General features: G+C 43.2%; 1 protein-coding gene across 6 annotated transcripts in view; it reads right to left on the reverse strand.

The window, feature by feature from the left end:
• Positions 1 to 3,974: 3,974 nt before the first annotated feature.
• The window catches only part of SPECC1 (sperm antigen with calponin homology and coiled-coil domains 1), a 91,911-nt gene continuing 74,793 nt past the window's right edge, over positions 3,975 to 21,092 (reverse strand). For all 6 annotated transcript variants that reach the window (XM_054084867.1, XM_054084866.1, XM_054084868.1 and 3 more), the window contains 3 exons: positions 10,671 to 10,787; positions 9,736 to 9,795; positions 3,975 to 8,982 (listed from right to left, as the gene is read on the reverse strand). In XM_054084867.1, coding sequence (XP_053940842.1) covers positions 8,893 to 8,982; positions 9,736 to 9,795; positions 10,671 to 10,787 — 267 coding nt within the window. In that variant the 3' untranslated portion in view covers positions 3,975 to 8,892. The remainder of the gene's footprint in view (positions 8,983 to 9,735; positions 9,796 to 10,670; positions 10,788 to 21,092) is intronic.

The following is a 21,092-nucleotide window of genomic DNA, read 5'->3' on the forward strand; positions in this document are numbered from 1 at the left end:
TGGTTTTCCAGCATCAAATTCTGAATAAAACATCCCTGTGAGGCTTCAGTTGTGATATTCGCAGCCCATTGAGTTTGTCTCTGGAAGACTTCTTGTTCTACTCATCTTCCTTATGCTTCTGTACCATCTACTGTGGCTTATGTCTTTCAAGTACAAGGGTAACCAAGGCAGCTTCTCCACTAATGCCCACCTGCACTGCTTTCCTGTCCAAATATCACTACAGCTGTTGCAGCCTGAAAAGAGGAGAGAGACAAAGTCTGTATTTTATATAAACCAGTGGCGATGGCAGTTGGATGGCCCGAGAAGATGGGATAAGGCACTGGCCTGGCTCTGGAATCTGGTCAGTACAGGGGTCAGGAAGGAGCTTCTTCCTTGCATACTGCACTTTATATCCCTTTTCCTTTCTCTTGAGCCACAAGGTCTTTCAAAAGCCAAATGGAAAACATGGTCATTCTGAATTACAGCAGTACAGAAACTTCTGCTCTTCCAGGAAAATTTCAGAGGGGTGGTGGTCTCTGGAAAGCATGAGAGCTCTAAAGACTTCCAAGCCCATTGTCTCTAGGAAGATCTGCTAAGAGCCAGAATGGCCACTCAAAGTGAGCGAGCAGAGTCATTCAGAAGCTGGAATAGAACCATGATCTGAGGTCCTGTACGTTTTGGTAGCAGGAACCTGGGAATCCGGGGTAAAATGATTATTAACAACTAAGGGGGAGAAAACAGAGGACTGGCTCAGAGATGGAGGAGACTGAAAAATATATTAATAAACTTTTCCAGAAACCAAGAACTTCCTTTTTCATCACATCTCATGGAACTACAAATGGGTTCACATTGGTTGAAGCCACATTTGTGAGTAGCACACCTGCCTCTGTTCCCATGGAAAATCCCTGACCCATCTAGGAACGCAAGACTCCCAGTGTTCTTTTTGGGCTTTAAACTTCAGACTACGCTGTCTGCCCTGTCTTCAGCTTCAAATACAGATCAGGGCATGGCACTTTGCTTTCATCTGTGTCTGCCAGGGGTTCCAGTTCATGATGAACCTCAAAATGCTGGAATCCATATTTGGAGCAGCTCTGTGTTCACAGAGAGATCTTGGTTCACGATGGGGTCAGAGGCACTGTGGTGATGCAAACAAATAAACCTCTCCATCTCAAACAGAAGAATGTGCACCAGGCAGGAAGGGAATGATCCTTTCCACCCCAATCTATGTTGTCTAAGCATCAGAAGACTCCTGGCAATGAAACCAAACTCAGCAGCAAAGCAGTCCTGAGTCTTGTCATCTCCCCATCTACAGCAGCCACAAATAATCCTGGGAAATATTGGCCTCAACTCTCGTTTTCAGTCTCTTGCCGAACCACTCGCAAACACATCAGCACAGATTACTCACTGACAAACTCCACAGAGAATCCAGCTTTTCCCAACAAATCAATCAAAGCATCTGGAGTAGACTCTGAAGAGAGCCGAGGCAGCACAGCCTGTAAGCATCTAACAGCTTACTTCAGGAATGGAAACACCAAGTCCGGCAGCAAGAGTCGGCCGGGCTTCGGAATCAATTGTGCCTGAGCAGAATCTCTTTTTCGAAAGATAAGAAGGGAATGCACAGACATTGATATTTGAAAAGAGCTGAACACAGCAAAACCTGACATAAATAAGAACTGCCTTACATCCTTCCCAACTTGATTCCTGGACTGTTCATTTCTGCCCCCCTCCCAGAACGCGCTCCCCAGGGCAAAGGCTCTGGCACAGCACAGGCAACCTGCTGAGGTCAAGCACCAACACCATGGAGCTACTGTGATATAAATACTTGGTTTTTTTTCCTGAAGCTGTGAGCCACAGTCTGTGACAGCACGACTTTGTGTTTTGTAGCAATTACAGCTCAAGGAACAGTTACAGCTTTTTAAAGAGCCAATACAGCTATATTGCGTGGCCATTTGTTTAAAACCAAAGCAAACATGAACTAAAGTAGCTGCAATAACAGGTATTTTGCTCCCCGACGGTATCTCCACACCGTACAAAGAACTGATTAACTGACAACAGCGTCTCAGGAGATTGATATCTCTTTATAGTCAGAGAACAGGACTGAGACTCATCACGTGCAATTTTTGCTCACTGGTCTGTAAGGCAGAGGATTTGTGCCTTTCCACATCCCAGGACTCAAGAGTCTATCCCCATCAAAACAGTGCTGAGTGCTACCAGATGTGAAGGATAATGTCTTACAAGCATACTTGACGCTCATTCAAGCAAAAACATTGTAAAAACCTCACTTATTACATTTAGTAAACATGCAGACAGGAATTACCAACCTTATTTCTCAGCCAAGATCTGGCTCGGACGCAGGAAGATGGAAATGAGGTCTCAGTCACGCACAGCTTTGAATGCCACCTGCAACCATCGCCTCTATTTGGGTCACAAACACAAGTGAGGAATCGGGCTGGATCACAGCTTCCCTGAGCAGGGCTGCACGACCAGGATTTCACCACACTGGGACTAAACAGCCCTACAGAACCAATCCAGCCTAATTAACTAATTCTGTTACAGTGCTGGGTATTAACTCAAGGTTGTGGCTGGAGGCTGTACAAACTCGTATCAAACACAGCTGTTGCCCCAAACTCTTTTATAGCTGAAAAAGAGGAGGACAAGCAAAAGGATGGAGAAAACAGATCAACAAGGGACTGGGAATTTAGAGCAGCTGACACAAACTGCCTTATTCCGAGGTCACACAACTGAGTTCTGCTCTTTCCATTTTAAGCTCAACATGAGCCTGAGTCCCTGGTGATGGTGGTGAGATTGCCGATGGCAAGACAGGGTGGGCTCTGAGAGGCAGCTTGAGAAAATTAGGAACTGCAATTTGCCATTTGATGCAGTCAAACTTTGTCCAGGAGATAAAGGAGCCCGGATCAGATGGATCATCCAAACGACATTGCTTTGCTGGTGGCATCGCCACAAGACGGGATCAGCCCAGCACTAAAGATCCATCGCTGAAACATGATGCTGAGGTAGGGAAAGGCAAAGTCGTTTGGATTATGTAAATGAGAACTTTTTCCCTTAACGTTTCACCTACCCAGCTAGACAGAAACATACCTGGGAGGCTTGGAGAGATTGAAACGCCCATTTCTTTCATCAACTTGTTTTCTTTGTTGACTCAGCAACTTTGATTTTTCTAGGATTGCCGCTACCATCACGAGACAAAAAGTAGCCTCAGTGGAAAGTATTCTGGAGTTTGAAAGTACTGTAGTTTGATCTGTGCCCCAAATGAATATGAATAACACACATTCTGAGGCACATCTTCAAACATGTTCATAACAAGGCAGATCCCAGCATCTCTGAAAGCTCTGTATGCAGATTGGATAGTGGTGGCAGCACTCTGTGTGCGGGCTGCAAGCAGGAATTCTACCCAGGGATACTGCCTAGCCTTTAGCATGCTCTCCTTCACTCCATGGAGTGTTCATAATAAACGTCACCGTGAGCATCATTGCATTCTGGTTTTGACAAGGAGTCATCATTTTTGCCCTTTTCCATAACTCAGCCCTACTTGAAATTCCAACAAAACTCCACAAACAAAAAGCCACTTGTCGTTGCTTTCACTTTTTGACTACTTCTTAATCTTCTCGTCAGTTAAGAGCTCCAAACGCGAGGCACGTTGGTCTCTTCTGTGTTCTTCCCTTGTCTTGGCACTGGGATGAGTTCCTACTGCCTCTCCATTGCTATTTGTTTGAGAAACCGAGACGTCTCCCACACTCCTTTATCCCCGAGACAACCTTCTGAAAGGCATCCAAATGCATCGAAGTTAGTTAAAAAATGGCACTTGATGTATTCAGGAAAAGAAGATTCAACCAAATTTTCTTCACTACCAGCACAGAAGAATCAATGAACCATGAGTATCCTAAAAACTCTCTGGGGAGCCCTTGCTCCCAGCAGGCTGCAGAGGAACCGGCTTTGTGTGCAGATATTGGAAGCATCACAACAAATATCAGAAACAGAAAAAGATTTATTAGAAATATTACACAGATTTTTGCATCATACATTTTAATAATGTTAATATTTAAATATTAGCATGTCCAAATCTGGCAATGCCTACTATGTACATTCTAATGTGCTCTTTGTATAAATTAGATTACGATGTAACATCTGTACCCAACAGAGAAAGCTAAAAGTACTTCACGGTTAGAGGTGAGTATCCCATATGACAAACTCAAGCCTGGACCATTAATCAATAAAAACGTTGTGTCCAGCACTGCCCAATGGAACTTGGCACACATGCAATTCAAAAACGTAGAGACCATCGGTTGAGAAAAAACATTAATCGCAGTGCAGTTATAAGCCTGAATCTACACCACACCGGTGGGTGAGTCTAAATGGCACTGGAGTTGGTAAAAACCAATAGAGTGTAGCACAGTAGAAGTTATTGCTGGGTTTAAAAATGTCTTAATGCTCAGCGCCCTGAGTCTTTTCAGGCAAAAGCCCTGTTCTGACAGGAAAATGCATAATCTCATTCCATACAGACCCTGCCTTTTATCAGATCCACGCGGCACAGCTGCCCCCGTCAGATATTTGCTGCTGGAAGAGCTGGGACCAAAAGCACGGGAAGATGAGGGAGGCACAAACAAACGACAACCGGATGAGCCAATGCTGGTATTTTCATTGCTAAGGAAGTGAGAAAAGAAAGTCAGTGGAGCCAAAAAGGAGATTTTGAGGAGTTCCAGGTCAGGAATCAAACAAGGAAGAACCAATCACTCTGCCAGCGGGTGCTTATTTGGATAGAAAACTTGCACGTAACTAGTTGTGCACACAAACAAAGAAACTTTACAGAGAAAACCTGTAAACCAGCTTCAAATTATAAAAAGAAAACCTGTCAAAACTCAAAGAAAATGTGTCTCACTGAGGGGAAACCGAAGAATTGGCGTAAGTCAAAAATCCGTCTACTTAGTACGGCTGCCTCGCTGCAGCACAGCAAGAGCCAGGAAATCTTTGTCCCCTTTGCATTTCCGCGACTGTCACAGGCACAGGAAGGGGAACCTGGCAAAGGCAGCAAGCTCTGTGCTGTCTTCCCTCCCCATTTCTGAGACTGACCCCAGGCTGCACCTTTAGGAGAAACGTCCCTCAAGATGACAGTCAACAGGACTCTCAAGCTGGTGTCCTCTGCTGTTCACAAAGGCCCACGTATGGATGTCCCATATACGCCCCTCTCCTCACACACTGGATGTTCACTCCATTCCATTGTGTACTTTCCAAAACAGCTCATCAGCCTTTCTAGAAAAGCTTCTCAAAGGGCTGACTCCGGGCTCGCTTCTCAAAGCCTCTGTACCTTCCCAAGCCATGAAACAATTTGTACCTTCTAGGACTCCCCAGAATTCCTGGGAGTCAGACTGTATACTTCCCACTCTTTCCTCCCCTTTCCTCTCTAACAGCTATAGTACAACAGTCACACAACGCGATATCCTTCCTCGGAACGTCACTGAATTCCTCATCTGAACCATTCTTCTCACGTGCTCATCCAAAATCAGCTCTTGTGGTTTCTCGTAGCTTGCTGGACTACCGGTACACGCACACACAAGCACGTGCAGGTATGTTCAAGAGCGGCTGCATATTTACGGAGCATATGGTGACACAACAGAGAGATTTCATCTGCCTTCACGAAGGAAAGATCCATCACTCCTAAGAGGCGAAGTCAGAAAGGATTTAGGCAGTTTAGGCAAACTGTTACAGGGCATTACACCATCCATCCTATATCATCACATGTTCCATTCTAGGACTCTTTATGCCCACTAGCTTAACTTAATTAGCAAACTCTCTAATTGTAAAGGCAGCTAGAATTTAAATTCGCAGTTCAAATTTAAGATGTCTTACAAGGGCTTGTAGATGTGCTGAAAAATCGGGCTGCTCTGCAGCATCTTTTATGGGACAAATTTAAATTCACATTCAAATTTTAAGGCAGCGGGAAAAACCAACAGGTTTTTCTGAAAATCCGGGTCTAGAAATGTAACTGCAAGGTTCAAAAGGAAGAAAAAAATAACCAATACTGTACAAGTTGAATGAACAAATAGACACTACTCCTAACCTCAAGAAATAACCTGGAAGAGCATCTCAAAGCAGCATTTCAAAATGAGATGTTTTGCATGTGAGGGGATTGGAAAGTAACATTGAGCAAATGGTGAAACTTCCTCCCTACTGACTGACAGCTCCTTGTTCCAAGTCCTAGACAAGTAAAAAATGGAAGAATATACCGTTAGAACTGAGTAGAATTAGTGTCTGGTCTGCGGCACTGGGGGGGCATGGGAGAATGAGCTGCAGAGAGGTGACAGAACCACTGCTTTGCAAAAATAATTGGGAAAAAAAGCTGCCAGATCAAACAGAATGGGTTGTGTAAAGTTGGAATAAGTCTTGAAGAGGCAGATTAGAATAAATGTCAGAACAGCGCCTGAAGCAGATGACACTGACGCAGTAGATAACACATATTTAGTGTCCATCTGACAGTCACACGGGACACACGCTTGCAGTGACCAGAAGGTTAAGATTATCTCTCTTTTTTAGATGGAGTGGAGCCCTCCGACTGTGAAATATTTACCAGACACTGGGAATTAAAACAGTTTTTCTCATCCCTGCAAGTGCCCAATCCAAAGCCCACTGAGGAATATGGAATTTTCTGTGTTGATTTCACTACGCTTTGAACTGCAGTCTGCTGGAGAGAATCGGGATCTCTGCCAACGGATACCTCAAGGGAAAAGAGCCTCCTGCATCCACAAGGCAATGGAGCTCGGCAGCATGACTGCCTTCCTAAATGAACTCGGCTTCTTCTCTTCCATCTTATCACATAACGGGAGACTTGTGTCTGAGAACACTTAGAGCAACTTATCCTGTGCTCTCTGGGGACGGCAGAGTGGATGCTGAGAGTTAATTCAATCTCAAAAGAACTCTCTTACAAAGAAATCACTCTGGCCAGCATTTACAACTGCTTTCTCACAGTATAGGAGGACACAAAGAGCGCAAGGGCACTGTAACTGCGTGCCACTGTCCTTTTTTTATCACACAGACTCTCAAAAGATTGGAATCACATTTTCCTGTGGGCGATGGATTAGAATAAATGTCAGGCTCAAACTAAGAGCAAGCCACGCCTTTCTCCTCCTGTGAAAAAAGGCACACACTGCATTCCTCCGACTCCGTCTCTGCTCACCACGCTCTCTGTCCTTGGCCACTGCTGTCTATACCTTCATCCTGCATTTTGCCTAAGCCTGAAACAGGTTGTTTACTAATTAAATAGTATTAAAATACCAACAAAGCATCAGAGGCTGAGATCAGCCACCTGCAGGTGACAAAAAAAGGCTGAAATTTAAGTTTCTTCTGTGAAATCTCATTTCTATTTCATGGGCCTTTTTTCGGGGAGTTAAGAACAGCGAGCACGCACTATTATCTTTCGTAAGACAGAATCGTTCCGAGCTCCCTATGATTAACACCCACAAAGCATCAGGTCCGGTCACAAGGTTAAACACGCCAACTCAGCAACAACTCTCTTCTACTCACACAATCCAAAGCAGCTGGGCAGCCTTCTACGAAGTCCTGTACAAAGCACGCTCTCCTAGATCTGCTCCTAGAGTAAATTACGCAGCCTGTTTGATCCTGCTATCCTTGGAGACAGACACAGAACTTGAACTTCATGAGCTGAAGTAAGAGAAACAGTATAACGGAAATTAAACAATACCTTTCAGACATGTTACTAACAGTGTTATTGAGGTGGAAAGCTGCTCTCTGGCGCCTTAGAGACTTCCAAGACACAGAGAGAGGTTCCAGTTACATTCTTTGCAACTTGTGGAGTTGCAAGCTTCATTGGTACTAATGTATTCTTGTGTTTCTTTACAGGGTAACGCCACTGAAGCATTTAAGGGTGCACCATGCACCATATTTTATCAGACAGGGCACAGGCTGTCTCATTACGAATCTGTGCTGATAACACAGGATCTACGCAGAAGCAAAGTTACTCCACTCAATCCCTGCAAACATGAACTACTGAGATGCCACTGTATTGCTTAGAGAGTCACCACCCGATTACTGGCACCTTGCAAATTAAAGCTATTAACTTGCATTTGTAATATTCCTATGATAACTGTGCCTGCACAGTCAGCCGGGAAACCAAGCTCTGGCTTCCCATAGGAATCAAGTAACAAAGCTGCAGTAATAAAGCTATTTCTCCTCCAAGAGATTACTTCTGTTTGATCCAAAACGGAGTCTCAGCACCTAACAGGATACTTCAGAGTTCTTTCACTAACTGGTGACGGAACAGAGTGTGGTTTCCGAGTTACAAATGACCCTGTTGTTATCCTGTTGGCTAAGCTATGACAAGCAAACCAGTATACTTATTGGGTCAGATGCATGACGGTAACTCAGGTTAAGGTTCTACACACTTGGGTGCATCTGTCATGTCTTATAAAATATATGTAGGCAAGAAAATAACATGTATTTGGGATGAGTTAAGCATGTTTTGGCAAGAAGAGCATTTTTGAGCCTTTGCATTAATCTCCCAGCCTCCCTTGAGTGCCAGCATAGCCCACACTGATTTAGAACTTCACTTTGTAGCAGGTCTCCCATTGCTGGAGTCTGGTTTGAGGCAAATATCGTTTAGCCCAAGGGATCCTCTTCAGAAATATCCCACGCGTGTTTGAAAATGCTTTGCAATTTCCAAGTGGGAATAAAATTACAGATTAATGTGGTTCATACAGATGGACAATGGATGTTTATTTGGTTGTAGTCCCAGATGTAATCAAAATCACGGATGAGCTTTCTTTCAAACTAAGAGCTTGGGTTGGTTGTGGAAGAGGACCAAGGGGATTTTTAAAGTGATCGAGTGCATCTGTAGCATTCTTCGTTCTCTTCCCCACTTCTGTCCACCTCTTGCTCGGCATCTCAGGTCTCAAAGTACTTGTAAATCTGGGCGACGTACTGCATCACACTCTGCCAGTCTGGCCGGTCTGTGTACATCATCTCACTGAGCTCCTGCACAGGACAGACACATTGGCAAAACTTAGTCAAGCACCATTGCTGGGAAGACCACTACGTCCTCTAAGCAGCTGTGGCTATTGAACACTACTTCTGCTTCCATTCCAGCGCTCCTTAAAGCCACATACAATATAAAAATCCATGGGTATAACCTAGCACAAGTCTGAAACTCATTAACAAACCACTTAAACAGCCATTTGCATTTTACATCCTGAAAAGATGTCTCCCATTTGCAAAAGATCAGTTCTCCATGTAACTTCGTTTTATTTAAATTGCTACTGCTTTGGTTCTCTATTTAGCTCATGAATCTCACAGTATTCTTTCATTCATATTAAATTTATCTCTTCTGTGCCATTGTATTGTTGATTTCAGAAAAGGCTTTTTAAACAGTTTAACAAAGAAATTATCCTCTGTTTCTTAAAACAGTAAAACAAAAGGAAAGAAAATGGTCTCACAGACAAGCGAGCCCATGAAAACAGGAATCATCTGGAATCAGCTTCCAAGAGAAGGACACAATCCATACTTTCATTTCAACACTAGTCAACCTCCAGGAGTTCCTTCAAATTATATTAATTCTACAAATTCTTTCTGGAAGTTCTCCTAACACTATGAACTTTCAGAAGTGGTGATGCAGCGTTCCCTACCACTGCATGAACATCTGCAGTGCAAGCTGACTGACGGTCCGCACAGCACAAGGCTTTGGGACGGTGTATGCAGCAAATCTTCCTTTGCTGAAGGAAGTTTACTCACCAGGCTGGGTTTGATGCCTACACTTTCAGCAGCTTGAAATGCTAGCAGCAGATTTCTCTTCTGTAAAACAAAAGTTCAAAAGGATTATCATCAAAGTGTGATCCCTGAGCCCTACCTTGCATTTGGTTAATCAGTAAGTTTAAAGGAACTGGAATAAAGGAAAACTGAATAACACTATGTTCAGTACTTTCACATAGATGCTTTTTTGTATTAGTAAGGTGTGCTTACAAACAAGTTCTGCCTTTTAACAGCTCATCTACTTATGCCTGAGCTACAGCCCTGTTTTTGACAAATAGGTTCTTGTGAAACTGATTACAACTGGGCAAAAAAAACCCCACTGAGGTTCTGTCTTTATTATGATTGAAAGGTTTCTGAAGAGGCGCTAATGAATATTAGGCATTCCTATATATAGCATAGTTCTTACTGTAAGACACTAGCCGCCTAAAGTAAATCCAGTAAATCCAAGTTCCTCCCCTTTGTGAGGGTCTCAACATATGTGGAATGTGCTGACACGGTCCGACTCTTAGACACATTGCTGTCCAAGTAGTTCAATGTCTGTCTGCCTACTGATCCAGCACATGTGCTGCTAACTCAGGGGTCCCGAAATGCGTTATCCTTTCAAAAGGGGATGCTTTCTTCATGTTTATCCACAGCACTCGCTGGACCCAGGCAACTCATCGCTAACACTTCATCCAGTAGTCCCTGCATTTCTCTCCGGGAGCTCCTGTTGGATTTCTCTCTCCTTTTCATCCAGTCTGCTTGCTTTGTAAGTTCTCAACTGACATTTGTCTCTTAGTGTGGTTTCCATCCACTTATTTTTTACCAACCAAGATCAAGATCTCACAACACCGTGTCTCCACCACACATCGACCAAAACGGATAATGTTCACCCTGAATTCTGCAAACGATGTAGGAGCAGGTACAACAAAACTTACTTTATCGTGGCTGTTGAGCTCCTGGTAAGGAATATGTGCAGGCAAATACGTGTGCAGGAGAGCGCAGAAGGCCAGCCCATCACTCCAGCTGCTGCTAAAGTTGGTAATATCAATATTCTGTAAGAGAAAACACAAACCATCCCTGAACAGTGCTACGTGACAAAAAACTCTCCAATCATTTTTACACAGTCATGAAACAAAATTTCAGAGTATTAAAGGAACAGAGGTTTACATTTTTCATTCTCCACATCTTTTTCATGTCAAGCTACCAAGTTGGATGGCAAGTTACGAAGTCCCAGATAAGGGATTATCAAGGAGATAAATGCTTTTCACACCAGGCCTTCAACAGAGAGACTCTCTCCAGTGTTTTCTAGAAAGTGAAAACACCATGTGCATCACATGCTGCAGCTGCAATTTTCCTGTGCTGGCAAGAGGTAAATGCCTTTATCTGGTCCCTTTCAATTACAGAATGGCAGAAATAAGATTTCTCCAGCACCTATAACAGAAGTGATTGGTATTTTAAAATGGTGTTTTGTAATTGATTTCATGCTTGTCACAGGATGTACAACAGAGACAGAGTTGTAGAATGAGGCAGTGTAATCAGTGTATTTGACCACTGTTACCTTTCCGGTATCACACAGCAGATACACACTTTAACGAGAATGTGTAAATAAGAGTTATGTCTCGATTCAGTCCCTTATATAAAAAGATATGAAATGCATGAAATACTAGCGTAGTCCTCAAGTCCTAAATAAGGAATGTGCTTACTCGTACGTGAGAGGGAGGCTCAAACTTGGCAACAGCAATGGCTGAACGGGCAGTCTTCCAAGAGCTGGGCAGATGTGCCCGGTTCGCAGTCACATGCATGAATGCATGTCTGCACTCTTGAATTCTTTATCAATGCAGCATCTTTCATCTGCGCATCAGAGGGCACTTCACAAAAGGCAGATAAAGAATGGGAAGTCGGAGATACAGAATTTAATCATCTACCCTAATTCACAAATGAGCCGTAAGTAGCTGAGGAGAGAACAGAGGTTTCCTGATGCTCACTCTCCCACTACCACAGCACAGACAAATAAATGGGGCTGCGTCACTGCTAACAACACAAGTTCTTTATGGAACGGACTGACAGAAACCCATAAATCTTGTCTTCACACATTTCCTAACGTGATAACAAGGCTAGGTTTGCTGAAGGAAGCAACGTTTCAGGGGCACGGATATATTAATAAACACCCGATCGAACCCCTAGTGCTGAGCTAGAAATATCTCCAGCTCGTCTGTAGCCATGCTCCCACCACTGCCAGCTCCAACAGGGGAGCAGCGAAAAGGAAACATTCGGAAAGAAACAGTCTAGAATGGTTGTGAGTTTAAATGGTCAAACCCCATCTTTCTCCCCCTTGTTGCTTGACAGTGGGATTCTTCTTTGCTAGTCACATAAATTATTGCAATGGTGCACCCAGTTCCCTACTTGTGACAACTGAAGGATTTTTACACTATTTACTGGCTAGGCTGAAGTCTAGTTCGTGCAGCGTTCAACTGGCAGCTTAGAGTGATTACAGAAACAGAAAGTGATATTTTAAAATCAGCCCATCTGCAAAGAACTCCTTTAAAATACAAAGATCTGATCCTGCGAACAAGGTGACCTTTCCAATGCTCCTGTTTCCACTAAGTGGCCATGCCAGGAATTCTCAGGGCTAAGTTTTGCTGCTGTAGTAGCAGCTGCAGTTCCAAAACTCAGCTTAAAACCAAAACGGTGCACTAAGTGATATTGCTTAGAACAGTAACAGCTCCTGGAGCATGGAAGGACAGGATGGCACTGCATCATCTCACACTACCGCAGGTATGGAGCTACCCTCATATCACCCGTGCCAGCCACATCTTCCCGTGTGCTGAACTCCAACTCTGACACTCTGCCACTTCATTTTCTTTACTTAGCAATTTTCCGGTTTCTTTGAAGACTCCCAAAGGAAAAAGCTTTTACTGCATCTCATACAAAAGCTAATGCAGACACACTATAAACCCAGACAGGAAGTGTTTTAGCCCGTGCTCTTCACTTATGATGCCTCACCGAGTCGTTGTCCAACCTGGACTTTGTCCAGTCAGATAGGATTTCAGATTAGTAATAAATGTCCATAACCAAACATGACTCAAATTGAAGCAGTGCAGAATATTTCAGGTTAAACCACTCTGGCTAATAAATCTACAGATCTAATGGGCTCAGAGAGCAGGCCATCAGCAGCAGACATTACCGCACCACGCCAGGCACCACATTGGATTTTGCTCTATTAACATCTGCCAACAGTGATAAAAGAAAAGTGACAAAGTGGCTGAATACCATCACAAAAGAAAAAACAAATATTTTGTTCTGAAAACTGTCTTGGCTTTGCCTAATTCATAAAGTTGTGCCATGGAAGACCGGCTTTGTGTTACGGAATTGGATGAAACTGGATTAACTCTGCTTTCTTGACCTTTCAGACAAAGAAACTACTATTAACTACTATTTACCAGTCTGCAGCTAATGGGGAAAGGACTGCCCAATTACAGGTGTTTTTACCAACACCAACATAGTTACCAGTAAAAGCCTACCGGCAAATGCTTATTTCCCATTTTACATTGTATGATAGAAAGGCAAAAGAAGGTTTTCCACCCAGCACTGCCAAAGGCCATGGAAAGAGGAACAAAGAAAGCCTTAGTTAAGCAGCAATTGCTTTCTCTCTTAAGAGAGAAAGGCAAGTCATGTTTGTATGGGAACATGATATCCTACCCTCATTTTCGTGATGCTGTTAAGAGAGAGACACACCCGATATAAAACTCTTCGCTCTTACAGTATTTATTTCACCAGCCTAGCATCAGTCTGATAGTTTCATTCATCTTTGTAGTTTTAACTGTATCTAAAACCGCTTCTCCTCCTCCCATTTAACCATACCTACAGACAAGAAGTGCTGATGTCTATAATAAAATCAGAACCAGTTCCCAAAAGCCTCATGTCTCCGACAGCATTGTCCAGCCTGTCATCTTCAGTAATTCTGGGATCTAAGTCTTGCAAACAAGCATAAGTCCAAGGATAGGGTTCTGCCTAAGAACATTTAAACCACCAATGAAAGCTGTCATCATCACAGAGAACACCAACTCAAATCTGATGTTTTTTTCCTAAATGCAAACCCAGAATGAACACTTGAAGGTTTGTGTTTTGCTACATTGCAGCTTTACTCGTAACACCTCCCCACTACAGCACACCAAGAACTAAGTCAAAATAGAGGCACTCTGATTTCTTGGAAGACCTCCAGCTCTGCTGAAGCCAGGGAAAAAAAAAAAAAAAAGAAGAAAGGAAAACAATTTTAGGGAACGAACACCTTGGAAACTATTTACTTCTCTTGATTATTTTGGCAGTGGAACCTGTCTCAGTCTTTCTGCCACTCTTCTCTATTCCTCAACACACAGTCCCGTGAATATGTGGGAGGTATTTGTGTACAGACTGGCTGTTAATGTACACTTCCAAACTGCGGGATGGAGAGCCTGGCGATTCCTCTGTCTCCCAGTGTGCTTACAGCAGAACGCCCACACCAAGGGCTGAAAAACCGCATGGAGCTTCTCACGAGAGACCTAGAAGTTAACCTGTATGGGAGGAAGATGTGCCAGAGTGGAAGCAGAATGAACGCAGGAAGAAATATGGAAATGGAATAAGGATCTCAGATCAATCTGAGTTGTAGCGCTCATTAGGCAGGGTGAAAAGTCGCTGTCTGATGGTCACAGTACATCTCACAGTCACTAGTACCCCAATTTCTATGTCTACTGTGCCACCCACACGGAGTGGGTACGTGTCAGGGGTCTTCCATGGTGCTGCTATGAAAATAACTGAGGAATCGCGGGTGACGTTGTTGAAAATCTTGAAAGAACATGAGAGTCAGGCCAGAAGAGGTTTTCACAGCATGATGACACAACCATCTTTACATACACCGTGTGGAGTGGCAATAAGGAGCGTGGAAAGATGTGAGGGTATCAGGTTTGCTGGAATAGTGGTAAGAGACTGTGTAGAGCATAGAGGTATCCAGACTAAACTATTTCCAGGGGAGTTCACAGGCTTCTTGTCAGTGAAAACAGTTCATTCAGTTCAAACGTAAGCTCAGGAGTGAACCACTCTACGTGCACTGGGAATATTAAAGAGATTGGGATCTGGAAGCACACCAGGGAAGGCAATTATCAGAAAGTACCAAAGCACCCAGTAGGGTTTGTTTCTATGAATATTAAAATACCTGCTATTAAACGAAGTAAAATAAATAAATGAATATCCAGGCAATGTTGTTTAGAGAGTGAATGTATTATCTGTGGTATTAGTGGCAGTGTAAGTGTAAAAGACACTAAACACCTGCAAGTCACTAACCTCAGCCTCCCACCCCAGGAACAGGATCTCTGCTTGCAGATAACAGAGCGCTATGAAAGCCACGGTAAAGACATGCAGGGAAATCTGTGTGATCTGTTCTCACTAAAACCAATTTCTTGTTTATCTGAGGAAAAAACAACCACCCCATTAGATTTCTCTAGATCTTTGACTCCAAATCTTCGGTAAAAAGCAATAATGACATCATATGCTCTTCATTACAGCCTAAGTGTGTTAAAACACTGACACAAGATATTCTCACTATGCAAATGGTACTGTGCCCACGGCAATGGCTCTCTGAGTCATAATTTTCTCTGTAATACCCAGAATTATAAATTATAGACATGAATCAGCTTGAAGGTAGCCTGGAATTCTGTGGAAGAATGCCTACAATAAATATGACTTTAGCATCGTTCTTCCCACCCCTCCCAGCACACGATGTGCCCTCCTGCCTCTCACAAGTCACTGGTACAGAACGGCACACCAGGAACATGCCAGAGTGGTTCATTATTGAGGTTCAATCCATATAGAATATACAATCTAACACTGAACATAGACCTAGTTAAAATAAATATATTGCCTAAACCAAAGGGAATTGTCTTGTTTTTAATAGCAGCGCTCCCTGCCCCAGCTCACCTTCTTGCAGTCCTATCTGCTCATCACTACTCAGAGCCCCACACCTCCTCCACAGACCAAAACTCTCACAGCTCAGTATTTTGATGTGGTTATTTTTACACGCACCTATCTGCGCAGGAAGCTCTTTTCCATGAGCAACGTCTCTGCAAATCTGAATCGTGACCTTTCTAATGTAAAGCCTAACAAAGAATCTTTAAAAGGCGACTCCCCAAGATTCCCTCCACCCATCCATCTTTATCAACAGCTGCATGGAGCTGCAGATCTAATTTGGATCCATTTCATCCTAACAGGTGAGGTAGATGCTAGTGGGCTACTGCCGAAGAGCCTATCAAAGGAAGCATATAAGCTTCAAGCTCCGGATAGGCAAGTTCTAAATACTTGCTAAGAAGCAATACAACTGAAGAAGTGCTCCTTTTAGCATGACTTAACCTTTGGGGCAAAGAAAACACTGCAGTTCATCTAAAAATGCTCCAGCAAAGATATGAAACATCTAGGCAATCTACTGGAAATATGGGTGAATTAGAAGTGTGGTCAGGTCCAGTTAACACGGATGAAAGGCACGGATGCCTAAAATTAAAGACTGCCTGGATTCTTCTGTAATTACAGGGTGCACCCAGATGACTTGGACAATTGCACACAGCTATTTTCAATGGGTAGCTGCAAGTCTAAAGGGATTTGCAAATCACATTTAGTCCATCTACTACCAGGAACCTTTCGGAATTCTCTCGCAAATCTTTTTCTCTACACAGTAAAGCAAAGCCTCTTGATTTAAAACCAAAGAAAAATCCAGAATAACTTGTGGAACAGCAATACTACTTATTGTATAGAGATTAAGTGGCTAGTCAAGATTGGGAAGGAAGCCAAATGACCTTCTGTCCTCTAGGCTGTATTAATATCCCTAGTTCAAATGGTTCAGGCAGCTGCAGGCTCCATAAGAATTGTTTTAACCTTTCTTTTAAACTTTGTGTCTCTATCCCCAGCATCCATATTTCTAATGCTTCTACCAGCCATGTCAACAAGTCATGCATCTTATTGCTGATTACACGTGTACGAAGCAACGCAGCTCAGATAACATGAAGCGCTATGTGAAAGCACCGGTAAATTATGTAATTACAGCACAGTGAAAGAAGGAACTGGTGCCAACTCTTTAAAGGTTATCCCATTTATTACATTCCTTTCTATAAAGAAATCCCATTTCCCATCACATTCCTAGGTTCTCTTTTCTCCTTGCTGCACTGCTGCCACACGTGTTTCCTTGGGTTTACAGTTTATCATTTGCTTCAGTAAGTGTGAATTAATGAGCCTTCAGAGCACAGACATTAGAATGAGAGCTTAAGACTATATCTTTTTGCAAAAGCATCAAACATCAGTTAATTACAACAGGCGAGTGTCAGCAGACATTTTACAAGCTTACTGTCATGCATCCTACACAAAGATTTTTCACCTCCCAACTATTTACATCTCTCAAAAGCCAGAGTTCTGAGAAGATACCAAAAGTCAGGCAAGTCCATTTTTCTTCATTACCTTTCCTCACTGAGTCAGACAGGCATGAATAGGTAGCCTGATGCTCTCGATAAAGTTCGATGCTCAAAACAAGCTCATCAGACAGGAGTTGTCTCAGAGACATCATTCAGACTAAATCATAAAGCCATTCTGAACTGATGTGTACAATCTTCAAGCCTGGTGCTTCCTTCATGAGGTATTGAGGAGCTCCGTGACCTTAACAAGGCAGTTTAGTTCTGGTATTTTGATTACAAAACAGACGTGGTGCTGCTATAGAGAAGGTTTTCATAAGAATAAAAAATTACAATAGCACCAAAAGGGAGATATTTATGTGATGAAGTAATTATGTGATGTCCCATCTCCCCTGCTTGAAAACTACTGACACTACTGAAACCATCACTGTATCTATATTACATGAGTAACTTCCCTAATAAGCCAAATAATTTCCAGTCATGCCCATCAGATCTATTGCTCCCAGCACCGTGTGCCCTGACAAACATTTCACTGTGCTTTGTTCACATTTTTTAGGTTTTATTTGCATTTTAATATATAAAGACAACTTTTTTTATGAAAACAAATTCTGGTGAACAAGGCTTGAGATTAGATGTTGGCACAGTGCACGTAACACACAGTGAAAGTGTTTGAACCTTTCCAGGCAAACAATATGAGTTTTTTGGAATGCAAATTACCCCATGACAAGATTCTCAATGCTAAAAATCACTTGCTTCTAAGGTCTCACTTAACGCTAGTGAAGTAACAGGGTTTTGTATGTATTCCTCGTTTTGCGTCTTAGTTTATCACTTTGCACACCAGCTTAAGAACAAGAGAGGGAGAGAAAGAGAGAAGGTATAACACTGAGCCCACAATGAGCTGACTTTTCCTTACGCAAACACACAGGCTTAAATGAGAGCTGATATAAGCAGAAGCAATTTTACGGACATATCTGGGCCATTTCAGAGAGGATACGTAACTTCTGTCACTGTTCCCTGAAGCGTGACTGGTAATTCTGCAATTTACACCACTAGCACATTCAGTGGGTGGGTAAGACAAGTGTTAATTGTCTCTGGACAGGCAGAGGTGTGTTACACAGCAGGACCAGGAACTAACGAGTTCTCCTTGTTGTAATAAACCCGTTAGATTTGGCGAGTTCTAATTTTTTGACGCACCTCTTTGCAGCTCTTCAGTACGATTCATACTGGTTACGCTCAGCTGCTGAGAGCCAACTCCGTGCTCGTCACACAACTGACACTTGCATCAGTTTGCTCACCGGCTTGTATAAGTGACACCTCTGCTGAACATCACAGAGAGGAAACGGCCTGGGCTGTGTGCCTTCATTCCCAGGGCTGCAAGAGCAGCGAGGCAGCGGCATAGCTCCAAGGACCACACAGATACTCTGGGGAAGGAGGGAGAGCGGGGGAGGAACCAGCTCCCCTCGGTGTCCAAGACAGCAGCACAGCTACTTCCTGCCTGGAGCGCTGGTGCAGAATTGCTAATGAACACGCTGACTGCTCCCAAAGCTATTTCTACTTATCTGTATCGAGTCCAGAGATTAGCCACGTCCTAGAAACCCTGAGCAGAGGGGGAGGCTGCAGGCTACAGCAGGTTGATGGTAAAGGATGGAGCCAAGGTGGGGAGAGGTCTCAACAGCAAAGGATAATTGATGGAACAGGCAGCAGGGCTGGGCTCTCTCCCCAGTTAAATTCCCTTTTGGAGCTGTTCCAGTTGGTGCCCAATCAATTCAGTGTTTTCACCGATTGCCATTGCATCCAGGCAACACAAAGAAAGCGTCTTGGACTTCGGGATGGGTAGAATGTAAATGCTATTTTTAAAATCACCCAGTAGGATAGCAAGTTACGCATAAGAGCACGGCATGGGCGTTTATTTTATCCCTCCAATCAAGAGACTCATATTTGTTTACAGGATAAAGCCCCTTATGCGAAAAAAGGTAGAACTTGGCTGAAGTTATTCGGCTACACTGGAGAAGCACAGTTATGCATTGGCATCACTGTGAAGGGCTCTTGCACATTGGTAATGAACCTGACTGTTTCCACTATGCCACGATTTGGCTGCTGCATTTATTTTCCAAACCCAACCCTGGGTCCAGTCGGGACATACAGAGAAACTGCATGTATAGTGATTCTATTTAAAAGAAGAACATTTTTATTCTGGGAAAAAAATGGAATATCTTGACATGTTAAGAATGTATTTTCATTAAAGTCTCAAAATTCCCCTTTTAATCAGAGGATCTTTCCAAATATCACTGAAACTTGCCATACTCCAACGATATGATATGATAATTTATGTTTTATAGCTAAGGAAACCAAGACAATGGTATTATGCAAGACTGCCAAGGCCAAAAAGATGGTCCAAAGTCGACTTTGGAGCAAATCACACAGTGAATTTTTATTTAAACACAAAATAATCCCTCCTATCTCAATAGCTATTACCAAGACACCCTCCAACTCCCGCACAGACAGGCAAAAAGCCTCTCTGAAGTCAACATCCTTCTGCTCTGCAAAGATCAGAGAAGCCCAAAGAGAGCCAGAAATTTTAGCCGGTTCACAGAAACTCACAGAATATACTAAGAACTTCCTGGGAAAAACCCACTGCATACGTATCCTACTTCTAAATGTCAAAACACTGTAAGTATCGTGGATGCAGAGCTCTTCGTAAGCACGTGCGCTCTCTCATACCAGACGGGATATGCTGCATATGGTACTTCAGGGTAAGTGTATTTGTTCACCAGAAGTGAACTTTGTTGCGTTAATGGTATTGGTCAATAGCAAAACAGAATGCTTTCTCCTGCTTACTCAGAAGGCTCTGCCCCTCAGCCTCTAGTCTGGGACACACAGGTTGGTGTGGCAGAAGGGAAATCTTCCCAGTCCTCCCCAGAAAAGAGAGCCTCTGCCATGAATGCTGCTTAGAAAGAACGGGTGGCTGCCTTTCAAATCTGGAAGGCTTTTGTTCAGAGTTTTTTTCTTCACCCACATCACATAAACTGGGAGTTATTTGTTTTGCTGCTGATCTTCAGCGCACAAGAACTGTGGGAACTCTGTCTTCCCAGAGTGCGCATCCACGGCGTGTAACAGCAGATGGGATTTACCTTCTACATCTGTTGCTTGAAAGATCTCACTTGGAAAGGTGGCCAGAAAACCTGTACAGTCACCCCCTTGTGTTACTGCTGAATTACAGAATGCCACTGCTTACCTAGTTCTCACGACTAGTTAAATATTTAGATAGAAACTGGCTAATGTGGGTAAATGAGAGAGATTGATTCAGTTTGGAAACATATTGAAACAGTTTTATGCTACTTGTCGACACAAACACAGAGAGAAATGGAGAAAAGGGTTAGAGAATCACTCCCATATCCAAGGGCACATCTTAGGATGAAGAAACAACCGGGTTCTTTTGTTTCTTCAGGGCAGCGCACAGCTGTGTGGGGATTCTCAAGGTTTTAAATCTAAGCCACATTATGTTAGTATCAAAGGAAGCATTTGAACCATTGTTTTACGAACCAGGTCCCAGGAATTACACTCTGCTCAGGTTCAGAGGCTGAGGGTTGATCCTGGGTTTTGTCCCATTTAGTTTTCTGACTCTTTACCAGAACTGCCAGCCTGAGCACCAGCCCTGAGGACTGTGGCAGAATTTGCAGTAGTCTCTGTTAATCTCCATGGCCCAAGACGGTGCAAAACTGAAGCATAAGTGAGCCAAAGTGCTCAGCTATGACTTAAAAATGATTGAGACGGTAGATGCTTAAGCAGAATGAAAATGTCATCTGCCCACACTGATGACGTACAAAAAAAATTGAACAGACTTCTTGCTCCTAAATATAACCTTCAGTTTCCAGAATAAGGAAGAAACAACGAAACACAGACATGCTAATGTACAACTGGCCACAAAGGAGC

Source organism: Cuculus canorus, chromosome 20 (assembly GCF_017976375.1).
Source record: "Cuculus canorus isolate bCucCan1 chromosome 20, bCucCan1.pri, whole genome shotgun sequence".
NCBI lineage: Eukaryota > Metazoa > Chordata > Aves > Cuculiformes > Cuculidae > Cuculus > Cuculus canorus.